Source organism: Globicephala melas, chromosome 1 (assembly GCF_963455315.2).
Source record: "Globicephala melas chromosome 1, mGloMel1.2, whole genome shotgun sequence".
Taxonomy (NCBI): Eukaryota; Metazoa; Chordata; class Mammalia; order Artiodactyla; family Delphinidae; genus Globicephala; species Globicephala melas.
The window spans coordinates 105,772,422-105,796,320 of NC_083314.1; the positions used below are offsets into that span (position 1 = coordinate 105,772,422).

Below are 23,899 nucleotides of genomic sequence, written 5' to 3' on the forward strand. Positions count from 1 at the left end.
GAAACCACCTGATCTGCTGTCCCCAGCACCTTATTTTCGGGGGACACTCTCTAGGTGTTTGTTAACGGTGTAACGTTAATGGTGTAACTGAACAAAGAAACAGAAACCACAAGTCTAATCATCTGAAGCACAAGTCCCAGGAAAGGCCAACATGACTCAGTGCAGAATATGTGAGGATTATTCACTAATTTCCTTCCGTGTGGCGCGTTTGTCACTGCCTGGTCACACTGTGAGGAAGCACTCCTGTCACACCCTCCGAGTTCTTGGGCCCTGAGCCAGACGAGGTCACATGGGGAACACACAGGGGCTTGAACTTCCTGGAAATGCTGACAACTGCAGTCCCACTCCCATTTAGATGGGTCCTTCCAGCGGGAGGAGGATAGGGTAGCACATGGTCTTAGCTCCCCTAAGCCTAGAACAGGGAAAAGGAAATTTCCCCAGGCTGCCCAGGGATGCCCAGGATGACTGCTAGCACTTCCCCTGCTGGAGGGTTGCTGAGCCAGGGCGGGGCCTCTGCACCTGTCACCTGGGAAGCTGGTTAAAATGCAGGTTCTGAGTCAGTCTGTCTTGGGTGGAGCTGAGGTTCAGCATTTCTGACAAGCCCCCAGAGATGGCGAGGCTGTGGCTCCCAGACCACTGAGGGTAGGAAGAGCTCAAGGACAGGAGGCTGGGACTTTGTGACTTACACCTGTGACCTGTCTACGTGGTTTTCTGCCATGGGGGAAATTCAAGAGTGTGTGGAGGTCCAGACTATGGTCCCAATACACTGGAGACTCCCACCCACCCCCATCCTGTGTCTGAAACTCTGTTCAAGAGTCCAGTTCACAAATATCTATTGAACACCTACCAAGTGCCAGGCAGTGAGTTCAAGTCTTACTCCAACCCACCTAGCTTGCTTCTTTTAAGAATCACGTTGCTATTCCCCACCCCACGAGAAATTCAACCCTAACTCTCCTCCTCGCTCTAAGAAACAGGGATTCATGATGTGATGTCGGCAGTAATGTCAGGGAGTCCAGTCGAGGGGTCATCACATCTTAGCCATGTTAGCTTGGCTAGTTACTCTGCCTCTGTGTTCTCACCTGTGAGATGGGTTTACTAACCTCTACCTCTCTGGGTTGCTGAAAGGATGAACTGAGATGTATGTAAAGCTCTTAGTCCGGTGCTGGGAAACACAGCTGACATCGTTCAAATTTAGGCTTTGTTTCCTCCCACAGAACATTTGGTGGTCTGCTCCTTGTTGCAGATACTTATGCCAATTCCAGGGTGCTTGACTGTGTTCTATTTGGTAACCTCAATACCGTCAACAGGGCCACTCAGAGGAATTCCAAATGGTCACCACGTAAAAGGAGTGCCCCTCACCAACCGAGTGTGTGGAGGGGAGGGGGGTGATGGGGAGGGAGGGGTTCACGTGAGGAAGGAATCAGAGAAAAGGAAAGGACCAAATTGATGACCTTGGCCAGTTTTCCAACTTGCAGTCCCAGCTGTTCTGCCGCTGGGGTACTGAGGTATGTGGTAAGCACCTCATTACCGATAATGCAGTACCACAGACTCTAAATCATTTATTTAAAAAATAAACTGGTGGATACAAGATTGTTTTTATGATAACACTGCTTTCACACGTTTGTGTTCCAAAGGGCTTTTAAAAATGTTTAACATTTCATCATGGCATTTTTTAAGCATACACAAAAGTAGAGATAATAGCATAAAAAACCCAGCTTTAATAGTTACCCACATTTTAGTAACCAGAGGGTGTCTTGAGTGAAAGAGAAAGTTGTGAGATCACACCTCATGCCCTGAGCTCGCACACCCCTTGTACTCACGTGGGAGTGAGTTGTGCCATGTTCATGTCTGGTTGGAAAAAAGGTCAAGAACTCTGGCTCTTTCTGAACCATTTCTTTTATTTATTTTTATTTTTTATTTTCTTTGCGGTACGCGGGCCTCTCACTGCTGTGGCTTCTCCCGTTGTGGAGCACAGGCTCCGGACGCGCAGGCTCAGCGGCCATGGCTCACGGGCCTAGCCGCTCCACTGCATGTGGGATCTTCCCGGACCGGGGCACGAACCCGTGTCCCCTGCATCGGCAGGCGGACTCTCAACCACTGCGCCACCAGGGAAGGGAAGCCCTCTTAACCATTTCTGGTCGCCATCTCTTCTCTCTGGAGAATGGTAACGACCCCGACCTCACAGGGATTGGTCAAGCCTGAAAAATGGGTGGCGGGGTTGGACCCTCACAAAAGGAGAGAACAGTCCCTCCTTGGCTCCTGCCTGACCTCCGGGGCTTTTGGAAAATAAGGAAGGATCAGGCTGAGGCAGGAGGCTGCCAAGCGGAGAGCGTGAGCAAGCGCGCACTCTGGATCCTCCCCCAGCTTCCAGCAGACACGTGCCTGTGGCCCCCTGTCTCCTCCCAGATGGGCTTGGGTCCCGTTTGGTCGAATGATGACTGCTGTTAAGTTAAGGGCTATAAAGGGCAGAGAGAAAGGGATAGGGTAATCTGACCCTGGGCTGGGTGGACCCCACCCGGAGTGGGTCTGTCACACTTGTCATCTCTGAAGTGTGGGCAAGGCCCTTTCCCACCCTCAGCAACACTGCACATGAATTGGTGGCACATTTCCCCCCAGTGGTACTGTTACTACCAGACTCTTACCACTTCTCTAGCACTTTCCTTCTGAGAGGCTGCAGTCACCACTTCCCCACCATGGTATCCCGACACCAACTCAGTGGGATTTGTGAAAAGAGGGTGGATGTGGAATTAGAAAGTCTAAATTTCAGTCCTGCCTCTGTTATCTAATTGGCTCAGTGACTTTGGACAAATTCCTGAGACTTAATACCCTCATTCTCAAAATGGAATGGTGCTCTTTTACCCCAGAATGATCTCAAAACTCACATAAATATTATGAATTTTGTTTTCTTAACTGGACTGAATGTAGGCAAAACTGTGAAAACAGTGACGTGTTAATTCAGCACTTTTCGTGTCCTGCGTCTGAGCCAGCTCCCCCCTTATTCCCAAGTCCTCCTTCGGCACTTACCTTGAAGCACCAGATGCTGTCAGGCAGCCAATCAAGAAAACAGCCAATCAAATGATCAGGCATTAAAGGACTGGTAATTTAATCTTAATAGAGGAAATAGTCTATCAAGTACTTGCTAAGTGCCTGGCGCTGAACGTATCTGTGTAGTTCTCATAACAGTCTCGTGAGGTATGCGACGATCATCTCCATTTTACAGGTGGGGAAACAGCTAGAAGTAAGACACTTGCTAAGAATCCCCCAACTAATCAGGAGAAACTGGGATTCAAATGCAGGTGTTTCGGATTCTAAAAGCAGTGCTACTTATTTATTTACATCATCTTTTTGAGGCACTATGATCTATGAGCACAAAGTCTGAGCCAGCTGGCGTGGGTTCAAAGCTCAGCACCTTTATATCTCTCTGTGTGACCTGGGCAAGGACTGAGTCCTTATCTATAAAAAGGGATAAGAGCAGTGCCACCTCACAGGATTATTGTCAGAACTAAATGAGTGAATATACATAAAACTCTTAGAACAGTACCTGGCACATAGTAAGTGCTGTATAAATTATTTTTAATTATGAAAGCAATCAGTGCCCACGGGAATAAATGCAAACAGTTTAGGATAACATGGAGGGAAAAGCAAAGTCCCCTTTCACTCTCCTGTCCACTTCACCCCTCAGTTTGATGGAAGGAAGTTCTTCCAGATGTTTTGTACATGTAAACACATAATCCCACACAAGTAACAAGTTTGTTATGTTTACATGAATGCGGCAGCTTGCTTTTTTCACTTAATAATATTTCACAGATACCTTTCTGTGTCAGGACCTATAGAATTACCTCATTCATATCAGCTGAATAGTATAGGTGTGCTATAATTTAGCCATCCCTCTGCAAACACTTTTTTAAAACTGCAAATAATGCTGCTATAAATATCTTGGTATGTACAGGTGAGTGAGCATTTGTGCAGGACAGATTCCTGGAAGTAGAGGCACTGGGCAAAGGGCACATTTAGAGCCTGTGTTCTGTTAAGTCATCCATTAAGGATTAACATTGTTTTACAAAAAAGAGGATGGCAGAGTGAGGTCAGCGCCTCACACAAAGGAATGAGCAGCTAAAGACAGAGTTTTAAGTGATAAGATTGCTAGGAAGACTTTTTTTTTTTAAGATGGTAGGTGTGAGAGTCTTAGCCACATCTCACAAACCATGCTCTTGGGCTGAAGCCCACTCATCTGGAAGGCCAACTTTGCTCTCAAAGATTGAATGAGTACATCCAAGTAAGTGAGGTTTTTCCGTCAGCCTGGCTTCTCCTGTATAGGGGAGCTGGTAGGCTTCATGCTCCCTTCATTTGCTCTAACTGTCCAGGTTCCTTCTTCTGCACTAGAATAATGCTGGCAGAGCTCACCTCCACCTGCCACTGGGCAGTCTGCAGCATCTAAACTGAGACCTTCCCCACTGTAACTCAAGAGGACAGCCAGGTGACCATTGCACTAGGTTTCACATACATTTGTTTCTTTGTTCTTCATTTCCATAGTAAAGCATTTCTTCTTCAAAACTTCTCTTCTTTATTTTCACCAGCATCAAGAGTCTGTGCCCCATCCCTCCCTCCTCTGCCTTCCCACAGCACAGGAACCTCTGTTGCAGCCAATCCTTCTCTCTGTACCTGTGCTGTATTCCCCCCAAGGACAGAAGTTCCTGTTGATGTACTCACCTTCATCTCTCTCTGGGCTGGTGATAATTTCCATATGGTAGGGCTCAATGAATTGGTTTTCTAAGTGACTTTTTTTTTTTTTTTTTTTTGCGGTACGCGGGCCTCTCACTGTTGTGGCCTCTCCCGTTGCAGAGCACAGGCTCCGGATGCGCAGGCTCAGCGGCCATGGCTCATGGGCCCAGCCGCTCCGCAGCATGTGGGATCTTCCCGGACCAGGGCACGAACCCGTGTCCCCTGCATCGGCAGGCGGACTCTCAACCACTGCGCCACCAGGGAAGCCCTAAGTGACATTTTTAATAATAAAAATAATACATGCTTACTGAAGAAAAAAATGGAAAGGGGGAGCTGTGTAAATAAGGAAATTAAAATCACCTGGTATTCCATAATTATCCAGAGGCATTTTAGAGTATTTCCTTCCAACTGTTGCATAAGTTGAGAAGCTAATTAATGCAAAGCTGCTCATCTGATTAAGGAAGTAACTGGGGACGAGGGTCCAGAGTTTGGTGAACAGGCAGTTCAAATGTGCACCTTGTATAGAAAGTGAGCCTGTTACCAAGAACTCCATCGCTTTTTCACTCACTCACTCACTCATTCAGTAAGTATTTATTGAGGATCTATCGAAATGTAGCCGTCCTACAGTGACTTCTCTAGCCAATATGACAGGGCATTTACAGCCATCATACAGGCCTTTTGGAAGCTGAGTTGACTTCTCTGCTTGGTAGACTGGGATTCCCATGACACCGAGTCCATGGCTAACTCTTCATGGGCCAGGAGCCTAGAGGGTGAGGCTTCAGAAAATACCACAGCATTTGCTGCTCTGGTCCATGTCAGAGCTGCCCCTTCTTTGGGTCAGTGATTTATTATATAGTAAACTCAGGGAATTCGCAGTCTCTTTTTCTGTGATTGTTCAGGTTCAGATTTTCTGTTTGGTCTTCATCAGTGATAGCTTAAGCATCTGTTGTTCCTTCCCTGTTACCATTTAGAGCTGGGCAAAGCTGAAATTTTAGGAGCTATTCTTCCTTAAAGTGCATTTTGCCCAGTGCATGCCCCAGCTACCTGTTAACTAATGATGTTATGGGGTGAGGCTCAACAAATTACTTTGTGGCAGGAGGGGACCTACTCCAGGGTGAGTACTCCCTGACAAAGCCTCGTGTACTGCCCTGAAGTCATCAACTCCAACTCACTGGCTATGTTGTCCTTCTTCTGTCTCTTTGGTTGAAGCAGCCCAGGGTTTTGCTGTCTAAACATGAATGTGGAAGCTAGCTGTAGACTTAAAGAAATTTGAATCCTCAGATTTTATAACACAGCCCACATCTATGGAATTATATTATTTATCTTATAGGAAGCTTTATGATACAGTAGGAAGATGAAAGGATAAACAGTCTAGAGGCCTGGAGTTCATTCATTCATTCAGTATATATCTACTGCCTGCCAATCATGTGTGCCAAACTAGGAACAAAGCAAACGCAAAACCAGACTTGGATCTTAGAGACTATAGAGCAACAGATGTTAAACAAAAATAACAGAAATAAATGTGTAATTATGAACTGTGACAAATTCCAGGAAGGAAAGGAGACGGTAAGACACATATAATCAGGGAATCTGCCCTGTTCTGAGTTTTAGGGAAGGTGTCCCAGAGAATAAGACATATGAGCTGGGACTGGTTATTTAATTTCATGGTGCCTCAGTCTTCTCATCAGTAAGATGGGGTTAATACTACCCCCTTTGACTCACAGAGACATTGTGGGAAGAGTGATCATATACATGAAAGGCTTTGAAAAATGCTCGGTGTACCTAAGAGTGAGCACGTTGCTCTCCAGCCAGCGGCAGCTGTTCTCTGGCTTCTACATCTGTCATCAAGCCAGGCATTACCCAGGTACTCAGCCTGCAGACCTTTGATCATTCTCCTTCACTCTGCGAGGCAGCTGGGTCGGATAGACCTGGGGTTTGCCTTGGTTCTGCCACTTACATCTAGAGTGAATTTGGGTAAGTTACTTAACTGCTATAAATGCTGCTATAAATGCTGCTATAAATGCAATTTGCATTAACTGCTAAAACTCACTTTTCTCATTTGTGAAATAGGGGCAGTAATAGTACCAGTTCACAGCTTAAAGCTGGTAAAGCACTCAGCATAGTTCTTGGTGGTTGTTACTACTAAACCAGTTGTAGCTACTATTATTGTCATTGTTATCATTGCTAATAATTAACTCTTGCCATTTATTTCTTGGTAATAACTTTGGTCCTTAACTTCCATTTCCACTGCCCCCAGCCTAGTCAAAGCTCTTGTCATGTGACAGTAAGGCTATGGCTATAGCCTTCTAACCAGTGTCCCACCTTGGCTCTCACTTCTCTAGTTCACTCCTTATGGCTTCCGGAATGAGCTTCCTAAAATAACAGGACTTTATGTATATCACTTGTTTTCTTTAATATTATCATTGAGGACATATTTGCAGTTCATACCACAAAGAGCTAAGCTTCCTAATATGGAAGGGGGTCCTAAAAAAGTCATAATAAAAAGACCTACAAATAGATAGAAAAACAGAAGTGCAAATTCCAAAAAAGAAAAACAAATAGCTACTCAACATGAAAAGATGAGCAGCCTCACTTATTATGAGAACTGCAAATTTAAATTGCACTAAAATTCATATTTTACTTACCAGATTGGCAAAAATTCAAAAGTTTAATACCTTCTGCAAAGAATGTGGGGAAATAAACGTTTTCTTATATTGCTGTGGTGTGTAAATTGGTTCAGTCCCTATGGATGGAAATTTGGCATTACTTATCAACATTACAAAAGCATACACCCTTTGACTCAGCAATTTTACCTCTGGAAATTTATCTTACAGATATACTCACACATACCAATGACACATGTTCAAGTTTATTCATTGCAGTACCGTTTGTAATAGGAAAGGATTGGAAATGACTTAACTGTCCATCAATAGGGCACTAATTGAATAAATTCTGGTACATCTCTTCAAAGGAATACCGTGCACTAATATGGGGAAATCTCCAAGATACATTAAGTGAAAAAAATAAGCAAAGTGAAGAACTATGGGTATAGCATGTTACTTTTTGTGTAGGAGTGGGGAATAACACACACACTTGGAGAAATTCTGGCAGGCACACATATTAAAAACAGTTGTTACCTATGGTGGGAGGGGACTGGCAGATGGGAGAAAGAGTTAAGAGGGGGACTTTTCACTGTATACCATTTAATATATATATAAAATGGTGTGTGTGTGTGTGTAATTTGTGAACCATGTGTAATATATGAACCATATTACCCAATCAAAATCTTATATTAAAAATACTCCTATGGGACTTCCCTGGTGGTGCAGTGGTTAGGAAGCCACCTGCCAATGCAGGGGACACGAGTTCGAGCCCTGCTCCGGGAAGATCCCATGTGCCGCAGAGCAACTAAACCTGTACGCCACAACTACTGAGCCTGCGCTCTAGAGCCCGTAAGCCACAACTGCTGAGCCCGCGAGCCACAGCTACTGAAGCCTGCTCACCTAGAACCCGTGCTCCGCAACAAGAGAAGCCACCGCAATGAGAAGCCCGCGCACCACAATGAAGAGTAGCCCCAGTTCACCACAACTAGAGAAAGCCCGCGCACAGAAGCAGAGACCCAACACAGCCAAAAACAAATTAAAAAATTTTTTAATTAAAAAAAAAACACCTCCTATTGCTCATCCATGAATGCATTGATCACCTACTATGTGCTAGGCACTGGGGATACAAATGTGAAAGTAGTTGTGATGTGGTGGAAAGTCCACTGAACTTGAAGTTAAAATATCTGATCAAATTCTGACTCTGCTTCTCACTAGCTATGGATCTTGGCACATAGTAGGTAAACAACAAATGTTTGTTGAATGAATTTGTAGTTGAAATTACTTAATCTTTCTGAGTCTGTTTCCTCCCATATAAATCAGGATAGAGATGCCTCCTATCTCACAGGGGTATTGTGAAGACAAATAATAGGATGTGTCATCAGTTCTAGTAATAGTTAATGAGAACTATTATATGCTAGGCACTTCCACATTTATTATTTCCTTGACTTCTAACATTTATTTACTCACTCATTCGTGAGGAAATAGAGGGACTGAGAGGGATAGTGACTTGTGCAAGGCCTCTCTGGATGTAAGTTGTCTTCTAGTCTTTATTGCTACCTCGCCATGGTGCGTCACTCAGTAGAAACTTTACCCATAGTAGGTGCTCAGGGAATTTTGAAAATCAAGAAAAACCAAAGTTTTACCATTGCTCTCAGTGACACTTCAGAGCAACAGGAAGTCAGTAAATGTCTTTCTAATAATTCAGTTTAGAAATGTACCAGCTAGTCTGTTTGAAATTCACTGCACTAAATACTTCGGGAAGATCGAACAAAAATTAAAAGCTTATGCTTCTAGGGACTTCCCTGTGGTCCAGTGGTTACGACTTCATCTTCCAATGCAGGGGGTGAGGGTTCGATCCCTGGTCGGGGAGCTAAAATCCCACATGCCTTGGGGCCAAAAAACCAACACATAAAACAGAAGCAATATTGTAACAAATTCAATAAAGACTTTAAAAATGGTCCACATCAAAAAATCTTACAGGGCTTCCCTGGTGGCGCAGTGGTTGAGAGTCTGCCTGCCAATGCAGGGGACACGGGTTCGTGCCCTGGTCCGGGAAGATCCCACATGCCGCGGAGTGGCTGGGCCCGTGAGCCATGGTCGCTGAGCCTGCACGTCCGGAGTCTGTGCTCCGCAACGGGAGAGGCCACAACAGTGAGAGGCCCGTGTACTGCAAAAAAAAAAAAAAAAAAAATCTTACAAAAACAGTTTATGCTTCTAATGAGGCAGGGAAGATAAAGACGAACCCACAAACACACCCATAAGGAAAAGGTAGAAACTGATTCTTGAGAATGCTGCATTTAGAATCTTGCAGCCTTGCTGATGGTTCTTTCTTAGGGGAATGAAAAGGATACAAAGTATACCAACATGGCACAATTTAAAAAATATTTTAATTGGAGTAAAACATATGTATAGAGCAGTGCACAAACCAATCAATTTTTATAAAATGAGGGATAGTTATTTTTTATTAAATAGTACACATCTATGTAACCAGCACCTGGATCAAGAAATAGAATATTACCAGCACCTAGAGACTCTTCTGGGTTCCCTTTCCATCACTACACACCCCTCAAGATAACCACTATCTTCACCGTTAACATCATAGGTACGTTCTGGCTGTTTTTGAAGTTTACATGTACCCATTTGTGTCCAGTTTCTTTCACTCAACGTCATATTCATGAGAGTCATGCATCTTGTTGAGTGTAGACATAGTTCATTCATTCTTATAGTATTCTACAGAGTTTCTCTCTCTTCTGTTAATGGACATCTGGGTTGTTTCTTTGGGGCTGTTATAAAGAGAGATGCTATAAGCATTTTTGAACATGTCTTTTGGTGAATATGTGTATATATCTTTGTTAGGTATACAACTAGGGATGGAACTGGTAGGTCACAGACTCTAAGTTAATATAGTAGATAATGCCAAACAGGTTTCTAAAGTGTTATACAAAATTCTCTAATTTTAGCTATTCTGGTGGGTGTGAAGGGAGATCACATTGCAACTTCAATTTGCATTTCTGGGATAGTTAATAAGTTGAGAACCTTTTCATATGTTTTTTGACTTTTTGAGAAATGCCTGTTTATCCCTTCTTGAAAAATGCCTGTTGAAATATTCTGCTTATTTTCAATTAGGTTTTTCTGCCTTTTTCTTGTTGATTTGTGAGTGTCCTTTATATATTCTATATAAGTCCTTTTTTTGGATATGTGTAAAGCACTCTGTAGCGTGCTTTTTCACTAATGGTGTCTTAGAATGAACAGGAGTTCTTAATTGTCATGTTATCCAATGATCAGTTTTTTTCCTTTATGTTAGTGCTGTATATGTTTAAGAAGTCTTTGCCTACCTTAAGGTCATGAAGATGTTTTTTGATATTTACTTTGGATGGTTTTATTGTTTTACCTTCTACAGTTAGAGTTAATATCCTTTTGGAATAGATTTTTTTGGTATGGTATAAGGTAGAGGTTAAGATTCTTCTTTTTTCTCCATGTGGGTGTTCAGTTGATCCAGCATCATTTACTGAAAAGACAGACCACCCTTTCCCCAGTGCAACACATCAGCATCTTGAATGTAAATCAAGTGACCATATACTATAGGTCTGTTTCTGGCCTCTCTATTCTATCGTCTATCCTTGCTGCTAATTACTATTTCTACAGCTTTATAATAGGTCTTTATATCTGGTAGTGTAAGTCCTCCACCAGACTCCAATTTTTTACCCCACCAAGCCATCTAGTACTGGGGTGCCACTTCCACCTCCCACTTGGCTTTCAATATGTCCAGGTGGGTGTGATTGATTTGCTTGTTCCCATGGCTTGGTCATCTGTGGTTACCTGGTCTTTATCCCATCAAACCCCTTTAAACTGAAAGCCAGCCTGGTGTCTGCAGACAAGCAAAGCAGATCTGCTGGGTAGTGAAATAGCGCGGGGAGGGGAGAGGAGTGGATTAGGTGGGGTTGTCTCTCGTGAGGCGTACATTGAGGAAGTGGTCGATCTACACTTGAGGACTGGCTTCTCGGGAGGTACGAAGAGAGCCAAACTCTAAAATCCGGGCAGAGGAGGGCAAGGCGAGGTCAGCGCATGTAAATGTCGCGGGGGGTTCTGCAAGGCTGCGCGAATAGGCTCGCCGGGGTGGGGCCGGGAAGCCGCAAATCACCAGTTGAGGGCCGGAGTGCGCGCCGCCGGCTTAGAGCCGCTCCTGCAGCTGCCGCGGCCGGGGCTGGGGCCTGGGCGGGAGCGGGAGCCGCAAACGCCGGGCGCACAGAGAGCCGCGCGCGGGCTTCTCGGCCAGCGCGCCCCACCGATCATGAGCGGCTCCTGCTCTGGGAGCAGCCGCGGCGCAGGGCAGAACGAGCAGCGCCTCTGAGCCCCAGCCGGAGAGCCCGGGCGCCGCGCGGGGAGGTGAGTCTCCGCCGCGTGTCCCGCGGGCGTGCGGCTCCTCTCGGGGCGCCTCGGCCTCCCCCTCCCCTTGCAGGACAGACTGGGAAGTTTGTTGGCGAACTTCAGGCTACTACTTCAGGAAAGTAGAGCCGGCGCACCCCACCCCCAGCCGAGTTGGCGATTGGGGGCTGGAGTGGCTGAATGGGGGACCGGGCTGCTCCCTTAGGGGCCTCTGAACCGGCTGGGATTCCCCAGGAGGGGCCCGCGGCGGGAGGCGGGAGGCGACGTGCGGCGAGCATCTCTGCTCTTTGCTCTTTAGCGGCATCTTGCCGGGCGCTGGCCTCTCCGACCCCCTGCGCATCCAGCCGCGCCTCCTGGTCCCGTCTCTCTCTGCCCCAGAAGCCGGTGGGGGTCGAGGGATGCGAGGGCCGGGGAGGGGGAAGCCCTGGGCTTGGAGGAGGCGAGTTTCTCCACTAATCTCTTGGAAAGCTTGCAGAGAAAGCTAAGGAGCCCGCCCCGTAACTGTTGACATCTCCCTCCCTCGCTCCCTTTGTTGAGAAGGAATGAATAGTTGGTTGTGTCGCTCCCACTGCGTCGGAGAGGGGAGGGAAGGGGAGGTGAAGGCTGGGAAACAAGGGACGGTGGGCGCAACAGGCAGGAGGTTCCGGTCTCAGCCTGTCTTTCCTTACCCGCTAAGGCTGCCTCCACTTTAAAAGTTTGATCAGGTGTAGACACTCGTCGGGGAGAAGTCAAGTGGGCTCCAAAGCAGCTGACGAGCCGGCGTGGTTTTTGGAGGACTAACAGTGGGTTGTGGCTGGGGGTTGGGGGGTGGAAAACTCTGGTTTTGGTTTTAACTCACTTGAAGCAACGTGCGAAGGTGAAAGATTGCTCGCCTAACCTCATGTCTGCTTCCACCTAAAGCCATTAGCTGAGATAGAAAGTAGAGCCATGCATTCAGAGATTCTTTTAAACCTTGACCCTTATATACCAAGGCTAGCTACACTGATCTCTCCAAGGAAAACACATCGGCGGAGGGGAGGTCAGTTTGAGGGCGGATAATCTCCCTGCTTGTTGCCAAGGAGCGAAGCGAGATCCAGGGGGAGCCCTCGGTGCTGGGGGCTGGGCTCAGAGAGTCCCAAGTAGCAAGGGGCTGCCCAGTTAATAACGGGGGGAAGCCACCGGCCAAGCAGTTGTACGTGAGTGTGCAAGGGGACGGATGGAATATAACGTAAACAACTTGCCATGCCAATGGCTCCCTCATTCCCTGACTCCAACTTTCCCTAAACTGCCTCTGAGAAGCCTGACATTTCCAGAATGACTAACCAAGATCTCAATCTCCTATTCATATAGAAAGGACTGCTTGTCAAATGGATGCTAATCTTAAGACCCTTATCATGTAGATCCTGTGCTGTGTTGCTTGAAATACAATCCATGGAAGAATTATTCATACTTCAATCATCTGGCTAGACTTCATAATTTACTTCAAAATAAAGGGATACTCTTAATTCCTAAACCCAAGCAAAACTTCATTCTTAGCGGATAAGCCAATTTTATATGTGTGGTTTTTCCATCTCCTCTTCCTGTCTGCCTCTGCAGAGAAGATATAAAACTACAGATCTGGATTGTACATTCTCTGTCATGGTCATAATGGGGCAACGAGGAGGTTACGTTTCCAGAGTTTAAAATATGATAGAAAGTTCTTAAAGCCCACATCAGATGACCATCTGTGAATTTAACTTGAAAATATCTCATTTCAGAAGTAAAATAGAAAAATTCAAACAAGTGGGCGTCTTATCTCTGTCTCGACTTGTGTGTGATCATCAGTTTCTTTGAGACATCTTTATAAAGCAAGTGAGTCAGTCCTGCTGTTCACAAGCATTTCAGAGTATAGCCGCTGACCGGGGTCAGGAAGGTAGCGCATAGGTTGGGAGTGTGTCGAGCTCACTCTCATCCCTATCAGGATTTCAGCTCTTTGAACGTTCACATGGGTCTCGAGTTTTCATATCAAGATGTAGAGTCTTTGACCTTTGTATGTATTTCAAGGTCTTGTATTAGACTGAATCAGGACACTGTGTCTGTTTACCTGCACAGTAGAGAGAGGGGAAGTCGGATGGCCAAAGTCTTACCTGGGCTTTTATTTAAAGACGGCATATGAGCTCACTTAGTGTGCCTGTGTATCTATGCTCACATTCTACTTGGTTTGCTGTTGTTACGTATATTGCTCTAGGTTAAAACATTTCCCTCCTCACCCTTCCTGGTTGCAGTCTTCCCCAGAGCAGTGACTTCATTTGTGAACTCTCTTTGTGATAGGGATACAATTACAAGCAAGACAGACATGGTCGCCGCCTTGCTTAGAGGAGACCTGCTATTTTTTGAATGCTTGCTGTATGTCAAGGGCTTACATACACAATCGTATTTACTTTTCACAACAACTCCATGAAATAGATATTGTTAACCCATTTTTACAAATGAGAAACTGTCAGAGAGGTTGAGTCACTTGTCCCAGGCCACACAGTAAGACATTGGCACAGTAGGGATTTGAACTTGTGTCTTACTTCAAAGCCTTGGTTCTGAGTCAACCCATGTTTTATTTAAAAAAATTAAATAGCACATAAGAAGTACATAATGACTAGGAACATCAAGACAGAAACATCCCCAAGTGGAGAAAACATGGGAGCCAACAACTCGAGACTTGAACTTAATCTCCACTGTGCTCTTCCAACCACATGTTCCCACCTCAAGACCTTCACATTTGCCGAATCCCCTGCCTGGAACTCCATTTGATCCTCTCTTACTGGTTCCTTCTCTTTTTTCAGGTCTCATGTCATTGTTACCTCTTCAGAGAGGTCTTCCCAGACCACTGTAGTGTAAAATAGCCCTCCGTCCCCAACAAGTGTATTCTATCATGTCATCCTGTTTCATGTTCTTTAGGGTACTTACGACCGGGATATTATCTAGTTTGTTGTCTGTGTTGGTTGGACTTCCCCATCACAGTGTAGGCTCCACGAGATCAGGACCTCATCTAGCTTTTTATATCCTCAGCTCTAGTACATTGTAAACTCTCGGAGACTCTCTATTGAGTGAATGAACGTTTATTTTCCTTATCTGGAAAAAGAGAGGGGCTTGATTCTCTGAGATTCCATCTACATATCACGTGTTGAGATTCTGCCTAGTGGTCAAATGGGGTTGTGGTTCCTCTGTCAGAATGGAAAGTACGAGAAAGTACGTACCTTGAACCTAGATTCCATGCGCTTCCACCCCTGGATTTCCTCCAGGTTCCTGGAGTCTAGAAAAAAATAAAAGTGAATAAAACTCAAGTAGGAAACAGAGCAACCAACAGACTGCAAATGAGTTTCTTGCACCTATAATTCTCCCTGCCATTCCCTGCCCCGCTTTAGTGGTTTTGTTGTTGTTGGTTGTTTGTTTAAAGTTAGGTCTCTGGCCAGGGCCCACCTCCCCCATCGTTGGATCGATTCAAGCTTGACATAGGGCCCAGGCTGGAGCCAGTCTTTCCAAGTGACTAGACACAGGGCAAGGCTGTACTTTAAATGGGAAAGAGTCCCAAGTTAGAGGCAGCAAGTTGTAGAGGAGAGCCTGGCCTGTGTATTTCCAGTTTAACCGCAGCTGAGAAATTTAACTGTAACCCTGGAAACTTCAGCTTGGATGATCTCCCTCTGGTAATTAAACCCTACTTCACATCCTTCAGGTCAGCATCCCTTCCTCCGGGAAGCCTTTCCTGGCTGCTAGATTAATCGAGGCCCCCAGTCCCCACTCTGCGTGCTCCCACGGCACTGGGAATCACCAACACGCATGGTCATTACTTACTGTCTGCTTCCTTTGCAGGGTAGGAACCTCGTGAGGATAGTCGTTTGACACCGTTTCCAACACGCACACACAGTCCCCACCACCCAGGAGGCCCGCCCTTAAATGTGTGTTGAATGAAGAATGAATGAGGGAACGCTTCTTTTGCCTGAGTGATACTTTCTCATTGTTATTCTATTCTGTTACCCAGAAACTAATCTGGGTGCCAGTTGCTCTGTACCAAAGAAACTCGCTTACCTGGTGGTCCTCAAACTTGGCTCCACAGTGAACAATAAATACTAGGGGAGCTTTAACAAGACTGATGCCAGGGTCCTACCCACCGAGATTGTAATTCTGTTGGTCTGGCTCACGGCTTGGGTGTCGGGATTTTAAAAGCTTCTCCGAGGACTCTTATGTGCAGCCAGGTTGAGAGCTGCCGATTTAAGTTTTCAGAATTTATCCCTTGCGTTGGTCCTTCTAGGCTTGAAGCAGCCCAGGTGGGAGAGGGCAAGGATATAATTCATGGATATTGTATGGTTCCTGACAGTTTAAGAGGTACTTTCACAACTGTTATCACAGCTGATAATAACAAGCGGAGGGATCTACTCACTGGTTTAAATATTCCCTTTATGTTGATGACTCTTAAAAATCGACCTCCTGTCCTGGCCCCTAACTGCACCTACCAGTATCTAGCCTGCTAGACGGAACTGCCCTACTGGTACCTCACACTCAGCAGCCCCAGTGGTGAGCTTGTTACTCTCTCGCCTGCCCGCAGGGGTTCCCTCTTGTGCTACTCAGTGTGTTACAGCACAGCCCTGTCCTCCCTTGGCTGTGGCCTCCTTCCTCCCAGCCAGAGGCCTCGAGCTTCTAGCCCCTCGCTCTGCCCTTCCTTTCCCTTCCCGTGGCCACTGCCCCAGGTCGGAGCCCTCCATCACTCCTTGCTGGCTTGTTGCTGACTGACCTCCCCACCTCCCTTCTCTCCCTCCAGAGTGACCGGAGCTCCCTACCCAGGCACAGACAGGATTCCGTCCCACCCTTCCTGAGCTTCCCTAGTACTGACAGTCAGGTTCAGACACCTCAACACAGCCTTCAAGATTTCATGGTCTGGTCCTAAGCTGTGCTTCTTCCAGGAAATGCTTCTCAACGTGACTCAAGCCACACCGCGTGACTCAGTTTCCTGAGCCTGTAGGGGCACTTTCCTGCCCTTATGCATCTGCTGTTGTCGCATCCTCTTGGAGGACTTTTCCCTACAATTTTCAGCCTTTCAAAATCCTTCATCTCCAGTGATGCCCTCTCTGAGATCCTCCTTGAGCCCTCCTTGAGCCCTTTTTTCAAAATTAATTATTCTTCACTCCAGCATGTTAAGGGTCCCATTGATGAATATATTACAGTTTTGACCCTTAAACAACACAGGTTTGAACTGCATGGGTCCACTTATACACAGATATTTTTCAATAGTAAATACTACAGTACATGGTCCGTGGTTGGTTGAATCTGTGGATATGGGGGAACCATGGATATGCAGGGCTGACTATAAGTTACATGCAGATTAGCCCCTCATTGTTCAGGTATCAACTGTATTGTCTCTTTGAGTTCATAGTCAGGGATTGAGGCTTATGCATCTTTGTTTCTCTGAGTCTCTTATCTGGAGTAGGCACTTAAATGTTTGTTGAATTGAAAATAGGAAGGGCAGTGTTAACATCCCTTGAGAATACACTGAGGTGAGGGTAGCTTGCTGAAGGGCATTCTGAAGCACTTTGGCTCAATCTTGAAATAGATAGACCTTGGATAAGCAGAGAGGAAACAGGCTACTGGAGACACTGGAGCCAGGGTAACTCTGGTCCGTCGTCCTAGCCTGAAGGTAGACGTGACCAACACTGTGGGCCTTTGTACCCGAAGAGGTTCTGTGGGGGGCTTTGGGCCTTGCCACCAGGTTCTTGGGAATGATCCAGGCCTGTCTATAAAGAAGGAAGGTGCTGATAGCTGGGACAGGTGAGAGTTCATAGCTGTGAGTGTGTGCGCGAAGGGTGAGGGAATCCTCGTCCGCTTACGCCACTGTGGTCAGGCTGGGAGGGCTGGGGAGTTTGGTTTCTTTTTTAATAACGATGATTAACATTGAACAAGTGCTGACAGTGCACCAGGTACTGGCCAGACCCGGGAGGGGCCCACGTGGGGACTCACAGTCCATTGTCTGCACCCGCTGGGAGGCAGGCCTTCTGTGTGGTCCCAGTTAGACACAGAGCAGACAGGCCTCAGAATTACCAGGCTTGGCAAAGAACTGAGGACAGGGTTCAGATTATATGCCTTGCGTGGAGGGTCTCCTTCCACCCAGCTGCCGGCACTCGGGTGTCTGTCTCTGTTGTAGAAACAGTGGAGTGTGTGTGTGTGTGTGTGTGTGTGTGTGTGTGTGTGTGTGTGTGTGTGTGTGTGTGTGTGTGTGTGTGTGTGTGTGTGTGTGTGTGTGTGTGTGTGTGTGTGTGTGTGTTGTCATTTGCTTCCTTTGCATACCCTGCTGTCTTGGTCCTGGTTCCACCTCTTACTCTACCAGCTTCTGGAGGGCTGTGTTCTTCTTGGTTGTCTCCAAGCCACATCCCAAGTCCCCAGTTCCTTTGTGGAACTGTCTCTGCGGTGGTGCTAGTGAGTGATGATTTTCACTCAGATCGTTCCCTTTGCAGTGGAAAGGGTGGTCTGTGAGGAATGGGTGCTGCAAGCCTTGAGAAGAGACCACAGTGCAAAGAGATGATCTCCTCACCACGCTCGGGGAAGACCAGTGCTTTGCGCTTAGCTACGCAGCTGTGATCTCTAGACCAGTCTGATACCACGACTAGTGGTGCACATTCTGGATCCTTATGTCTCCTGGGACTAGCCCGAATTTTTATTCAGTCTTGTGTTTCTTTATCTCTATATATTGGCCTTTAAAATGTCATATAATTTGGCTTAGATCAAAACCATAGTTTGTTTTTTAGGGGGCGGAGGTGCTAACTCTGCTCAGGGTGAGCATTTCTGCTAGCGTTCATAGCTGGGAACAACTGTCGGGGCTGCTTTTGCACAGAGCATTTTCCTTTTCTTTCCATGATCTGTGCCCCCCAACCCTATTTTCTCTTCCTTCTCCGCCCTTCCCACTCTTCCCTGACTATACAGACACCCATGTGCATTGCTCAACCCTGCTGGTGGCAAGCAGGTCCCTGACCCCTCCGGGGGCTGGTTGTACATGGAGGTCCCCCACCCCAGTGGCTTTCCTCTCCCGCTGAGCCCCTGATGTATGGAGGAGTAGCCCACCTCCTGGCCCCTGACCCTGGCCGTCTTCGTTAATTAGCGTACATTGATTTATTTATAAGCAGCAGGTCTTTGCCAGAAAGAATCTGTCCTGTCTCTCTGGGTAGCACAACTGAGGGGCTGGTCTGGCGCTGAAGGCGTTCTAGCAGCTAAGGAATTCCAGTCATCTTCACCTGTTCTTATCGTTTACAGGGTGGTGGGAATGCGTGAGCTAATTATCTAACATATTTGAACGTTTTCTCAAATGCATTTATTACTGAAACTTGAGTCTTTCCTCAGTATTCTTTTTTGTTAGTCATGCTTTTCCATCGGCTTCAGTCATCTGAAGTAATAAAATGGCTCATGTGCCTCTAAAGTCCCTGAAACGTATTTGCCCTTTTCCATTGGCGGATCTGCTGCCAACCCAGGAGGATTCTTCTGCAGGATGAAAAACGGAGATGAGTAAACTGCCCATCGTATTAAATGTCATGAGTGATGCTACTCAGTGTTTGTCCTTTAACACTCTGTGAACATTTTCTTTTGTTATGTGGTCTATTTCCATTTCCTTTTGTAAGTGGGAAATCAGTTCTTGTGCTTTTCTTAGATTTATACCTTCACTCTTTTCTTCCCCACTTAGAGTTGAGAATCATGGCTGCGGGAAAGTTTGCAAGCCTTCCTAGAAACATGCCAGTGAATCACCAGTTCCCCCTGGCCTCAACCATGGACCTCCTGAGCAGCAAGTCACCTCTCGCTGAGCATCGCACAGATGCCTATCAAGACGTGTCTATACACGGCACCCTTCCACGGAAGAAGAAAGGCCCTCCTCCCGTAAGGTCCTGTGATAACTTCAGTCACGTGGGGACCCTCCCCCATTCCAAATCCCCACGGCAGCACTCACCTCTGAGCCAAGACGTCATCCAGGAGCACCCACCGCAAGACTGGAAAGGCAAAACCTTCACCTTCAGGTAGCTTCTTTAATTTCATGGGTGAAAATGATTTGTTTTAAAGGGCTTTTTTTTTTTTAAGTCTTTTTTTAGGAAAAATGTCATATATGCATAAAGTAGAGAAGATAGGTTCATTACCTCCTGTGGACCCATCACCCAGCTTCAACAGTTATCAACTCATGGCCAGGCCTGCTATGTCTGTATTCCCACCCACTTTCTTTCCTCTGGTATTATTTTGAAGCAAATCTCAGACCTCATTTTATCTGTAAGTATTTTGGTATGTGTCTTTCAAAGACAAGGACTCTTATTTTAAAAAACATAATAACCACAATATAAAAAACTGTAACATGAAAAGATGCTCAACATCACTAATCATTAGAGAAATGAAAATCGAAACTGCAATGAGGTATTACCTCACACCGTCAGAATGGCCATTATCAAAAAATCTAGAAACAATAAATGCTGGAAAGGGTGTGGTGAAAAGGGAACCCTCCTGCACTGTTGGTGGGAGTGTAAATTGATACAACCACGATGGAGAAGAGTATGGAGGTTCCTTAAAAAACTAAAAACAGAACTACCATATGATCCAGCAATCCCACTACTGGGCATATACCCCGAGAAAACCATGATTCAAAAAGACACATGCACCCCAGTGTTCATTGCAGCACTATTTACAATAGCCAGGACATGGAAGCAACCTAAATGCCCATGGACAAATGAATGGATAAAGAAGAAGTGGTACATATATACAATGGAATATTACTCAGCCATAAAAAGAAACAAAATTGAGTTATCTGTAGTGAGGTGGATGGACCTAGAGTCTGTCATACAGAGTGAAGTAAGTCAGAAAGAGAAAAACAAATACTGCATGCTAACACATATATATGGAATCTAAAAAAAAAAAGAAAAAGAATGGTACTGATGAACCAAGTGGCAGGGCAGGAATAAAGATGTAGATATAGAGAGTGGACTTGAGGACATGGAGGAGGGCGGGGCAGGGCGGGGAAGCTGGGGTGAAGTGAGAGACACATATTCACTACCAAGTGCTAGTGGGAAGCAGCAGCATAGCACAGGGAGATCAGCTTGGTGCTTTGCGATGACCTAGAGAGGTGGGATGGGGAGGGTGAGAGGAAGGCTCAGGGGGGAGGGGATATGGGGATGTATGTGTGCATGTGGCTGATTCGCTTTGTTGTATGACAGAGACTAACACAGTATTGTGAAGCAATTATACTCCAATAAAGATCTATTTAGGGCTTCCCTGGTGGCACAGTGGTTGAGAGTCCGCCTGCCGATGCAGGGGACACGGGTTCGTGCCCTGGTCCGGGAAGATCCCACATGCCGCGGAGCGGCTGGGCCCGTGAGCCATGGCCGCTGAGCCTGCGCGTCCGGAGCCTGTGCTCCGCAGCAGGAGAGGCCACAACAGTGAGAGGCCCGCGTACCGCAAAAAAAAAAAAAAGATCTATTTAAAAATAACTAACATCTAAAAAAAGAACCATTTCTTAATATCTTCCAGTATTTGAGAGTATTTTGAAGGCCAACTTCCTATATCATTAAGTCCCTCAAAAGGAACCACAGCATTTCTTTTTATCATAACATCAGGTTATGAACTACATCCATCCAATTCTTTTTTTTATCTTTTCAAAGAATTTATTACCCTTGACTTTTGCATAAGTCATGGCCTTTATTTTCCTAGCTCTACACAATATTATCATTAACCAGGACTTCTTATACACACTGTTATCACTTTTATTACCCATTGTAATGAAAGATATGAGACACAAGTGAAATAAGATGCAAAATAAATTCCAGCCCAGTTCACAAAATGAGCCGCCAGCCATTCATTCAGCCTTACGTTTCTGTAGCAACAAGCAGCAGCAGTTCCATAGCACCATCATGTAATAGAACCTGCAGCCAGTCTAGGCACTGCAATTCACGTTCTCTATGTATTTAATTACATCCAGTTTGCAATATGAAAACCAACTGTAGGTGAAAGGCCTGTGTATGTAAGTTGCTATGGAAATATGGAGAGGGAAATGTTTAATTCCTTCTTGGAGGGAAATTGAAGTTCAGGGAAGGTTTCGCATTTGATCTGTGTTTTAAAAGTAAAGAGAAGGTGTCCGCAGGTGTTGAAGAGGGGGAAGCACCTCCAGGTCAGGATACAGTGTGAACAAAGCCAGGAAACACTGCTGCGAAAGCCCGGAGAACAGAAATTAAACTGCGTGGTTGAAATAGGGTTTTTTGAAAGTGAATCTTCAAAATCTTTTAAAACACCGCAAATGTGTATCCATCTCCCTGTGTAGAACTAGTGTATCTTATTTCCTCAGAACAGAAGCTGTTGCTCCTCAGTCACTTCTCAAGGACATATTTAGATGATTTCACTCCAGTTCATCTGCATTCATTTTCTTCCCATTAGACACTTTCCCCCTTTATAAAAATGACTATAACTCACAAAAGGCACTCGTGCATCCAATTCTATAGAGATGCCAGGATGTCTATAAATCAGGAGCTGCCTCTCCTTGTGTAGGTGGCCCCCACTATCCAGAGCATTCCTGTGAAACCCTCCATAAGCTGAAACGGTGTGAAATGAAGAAACAATTACCTTAGGACACATCTTGCTAAAGGATGCACAAGATAAATGGAGATAAAGCCCAGGTGCTCACAGACAGTTCAAAGCTAGGGCAGTTTGATGCTGAGACGCTGAGTGTAGTTCCAGAGAAGGAGCTTGGTGGTGCCGCTCTTGCTGCTGCTCTGTGTACACACTGCATCTGTAACAACTTCTTGAAAACAGACACTGAACACTGTTTTCACTTTTCACCTCTTTTCACAAAAGCAAAAATCCTCCTCAGATTTCTTTTGATTACTGAAATCAGATACTAACATAGGTCTTTTCCTAAAAGCTAAGTGATGTAAAGCAAACTCTCGAAAAGCAGGGATACCTGTATTTAGTTGTCAACATGCTGAAGTAAAATTGTGTGTGGATGTATCATCGGGTCAGCTTCAGGATACTTTAGACCAAGAATTGATTTCTCCTTCTATCCACCAGGGAGCTGGGTAAATAAGCCTCACTGTTGTAAAGGCTTCTTCTCTGCATCTATAATGGGCCTGGTTGTGACCCTGCTTGTTAGAGCTGGTTTAGAAACTCTGCACCCCTTTTCCTGTTGAGGAAGACCAGCAACCTGTGATGCTATCGGGTAAAGCAGGGGATGGTTTCTTCTGCTGTATCTCCTGGTGTCTCTCTTTTTGTCCTACCCTGTAGCAAGGAAAGCCATTTTGATCCTAGCTCATTTATTTGTTCCATGCCTATATATTGAGCACCTGTGTTAATTAGAATACATTGATTTTATAAGCACCATTGCTTCACCAGGAAAATTCTGCTGATTTCCTCTGTGTATCTTAGCTGAAGTGCTGGTCTGACACAGTAGACATTCTAGCTGTCAAATCATTGCCCTCTTACAGGGTGGGGACATACGTAAACTAACAGGATAACAATGGAACATCAGAAACAGTGTCCTTCCAGAGCTAACATTGTAGTGAGGGACCCAGATAATAAATACAAGTGAATAAACAAGACAATTGCAGATTATACTCAGTGATGTAGAGGAACTAGAGTGATACACTAGAGATTTATTGGGGTTGTATCTTTTTTATAGGGTGGACAGGTCTCTGAGGAAAAGAACTAGTGGAAGGCTCTCTGGGCCTAGGGAGAACAAGTGCAAGGAACCGGGGGTGGGAACAAGTTTGGCATGTTTGAAAAACCCAAAACAAGCTGCGGTGACCTGCAGCTGGGATGTAGCACATTGAGAGGTGAATAGTACACATGTTGGGAAAGAGCTAGGCAGGCAAGAGTTCAGAATTATTTTTAGTTGTGTAGTCGCAGTATTACAAGAAGAAAATAAGTTGAGGCCCAGATATTCTCTGGAGAAAGCACTGGAGAGTCTGCAAAGTTTCTGACATCAAACCACAATGTTCCCCAGCGTGTTCTGGGGGTCAGAAGGTTCTGCTCTGTGGAGTCTCGCCGGGTGGCCTGCTGATGACAGGTGCACGTGGAGGTGCATGCCTGTGCACGGTAATGTTAATGTCGCATCACTGGCACCTAACACTCTGGGATGCAGAAGCAGAGCCATCATTGCTCCCTCTTAGGAAGGTTATGAGGTAGCAAAGAACCATGACTTATGGCTAGCCAAAATTAAGCACAAATGCCAGGCTGCA

General features: G+C 45.7%; 1 protein-coding gene across 6 annotated transcripts in view; it reads left to right on the forward strand.

Moving 5' to 3' along the window:
* The window catches only part of BCAR3 (BCAR3 adaptor protein, NSP family member), a 206,437-nt gene that overhangs the window by 78,351 nt on the left and 104,187 nt on the right, over positions 1-23,899 (forward strand). For 4 of the 6 annotated variants that reach the window (XM_060302637.2, XM_060302644.2, XM_060302641.2 and 1 more), the window contains exon 2: positions 19,384-19,711. In XM_060302637.2, coding sequence (XP_060158620.1) covers positions 19,384-19,711 — 328 coding nt within the window. Of the gene's footprint in view, positions 1-11,525; positions 11,712-15,349; positions 15,368-19,383; positions 19,712-23,899 lie in introns of those variants that run through there. The other 2 variants (XM_030868695.3, XM_060302646.2) reach the window with 2 other exon arrangements.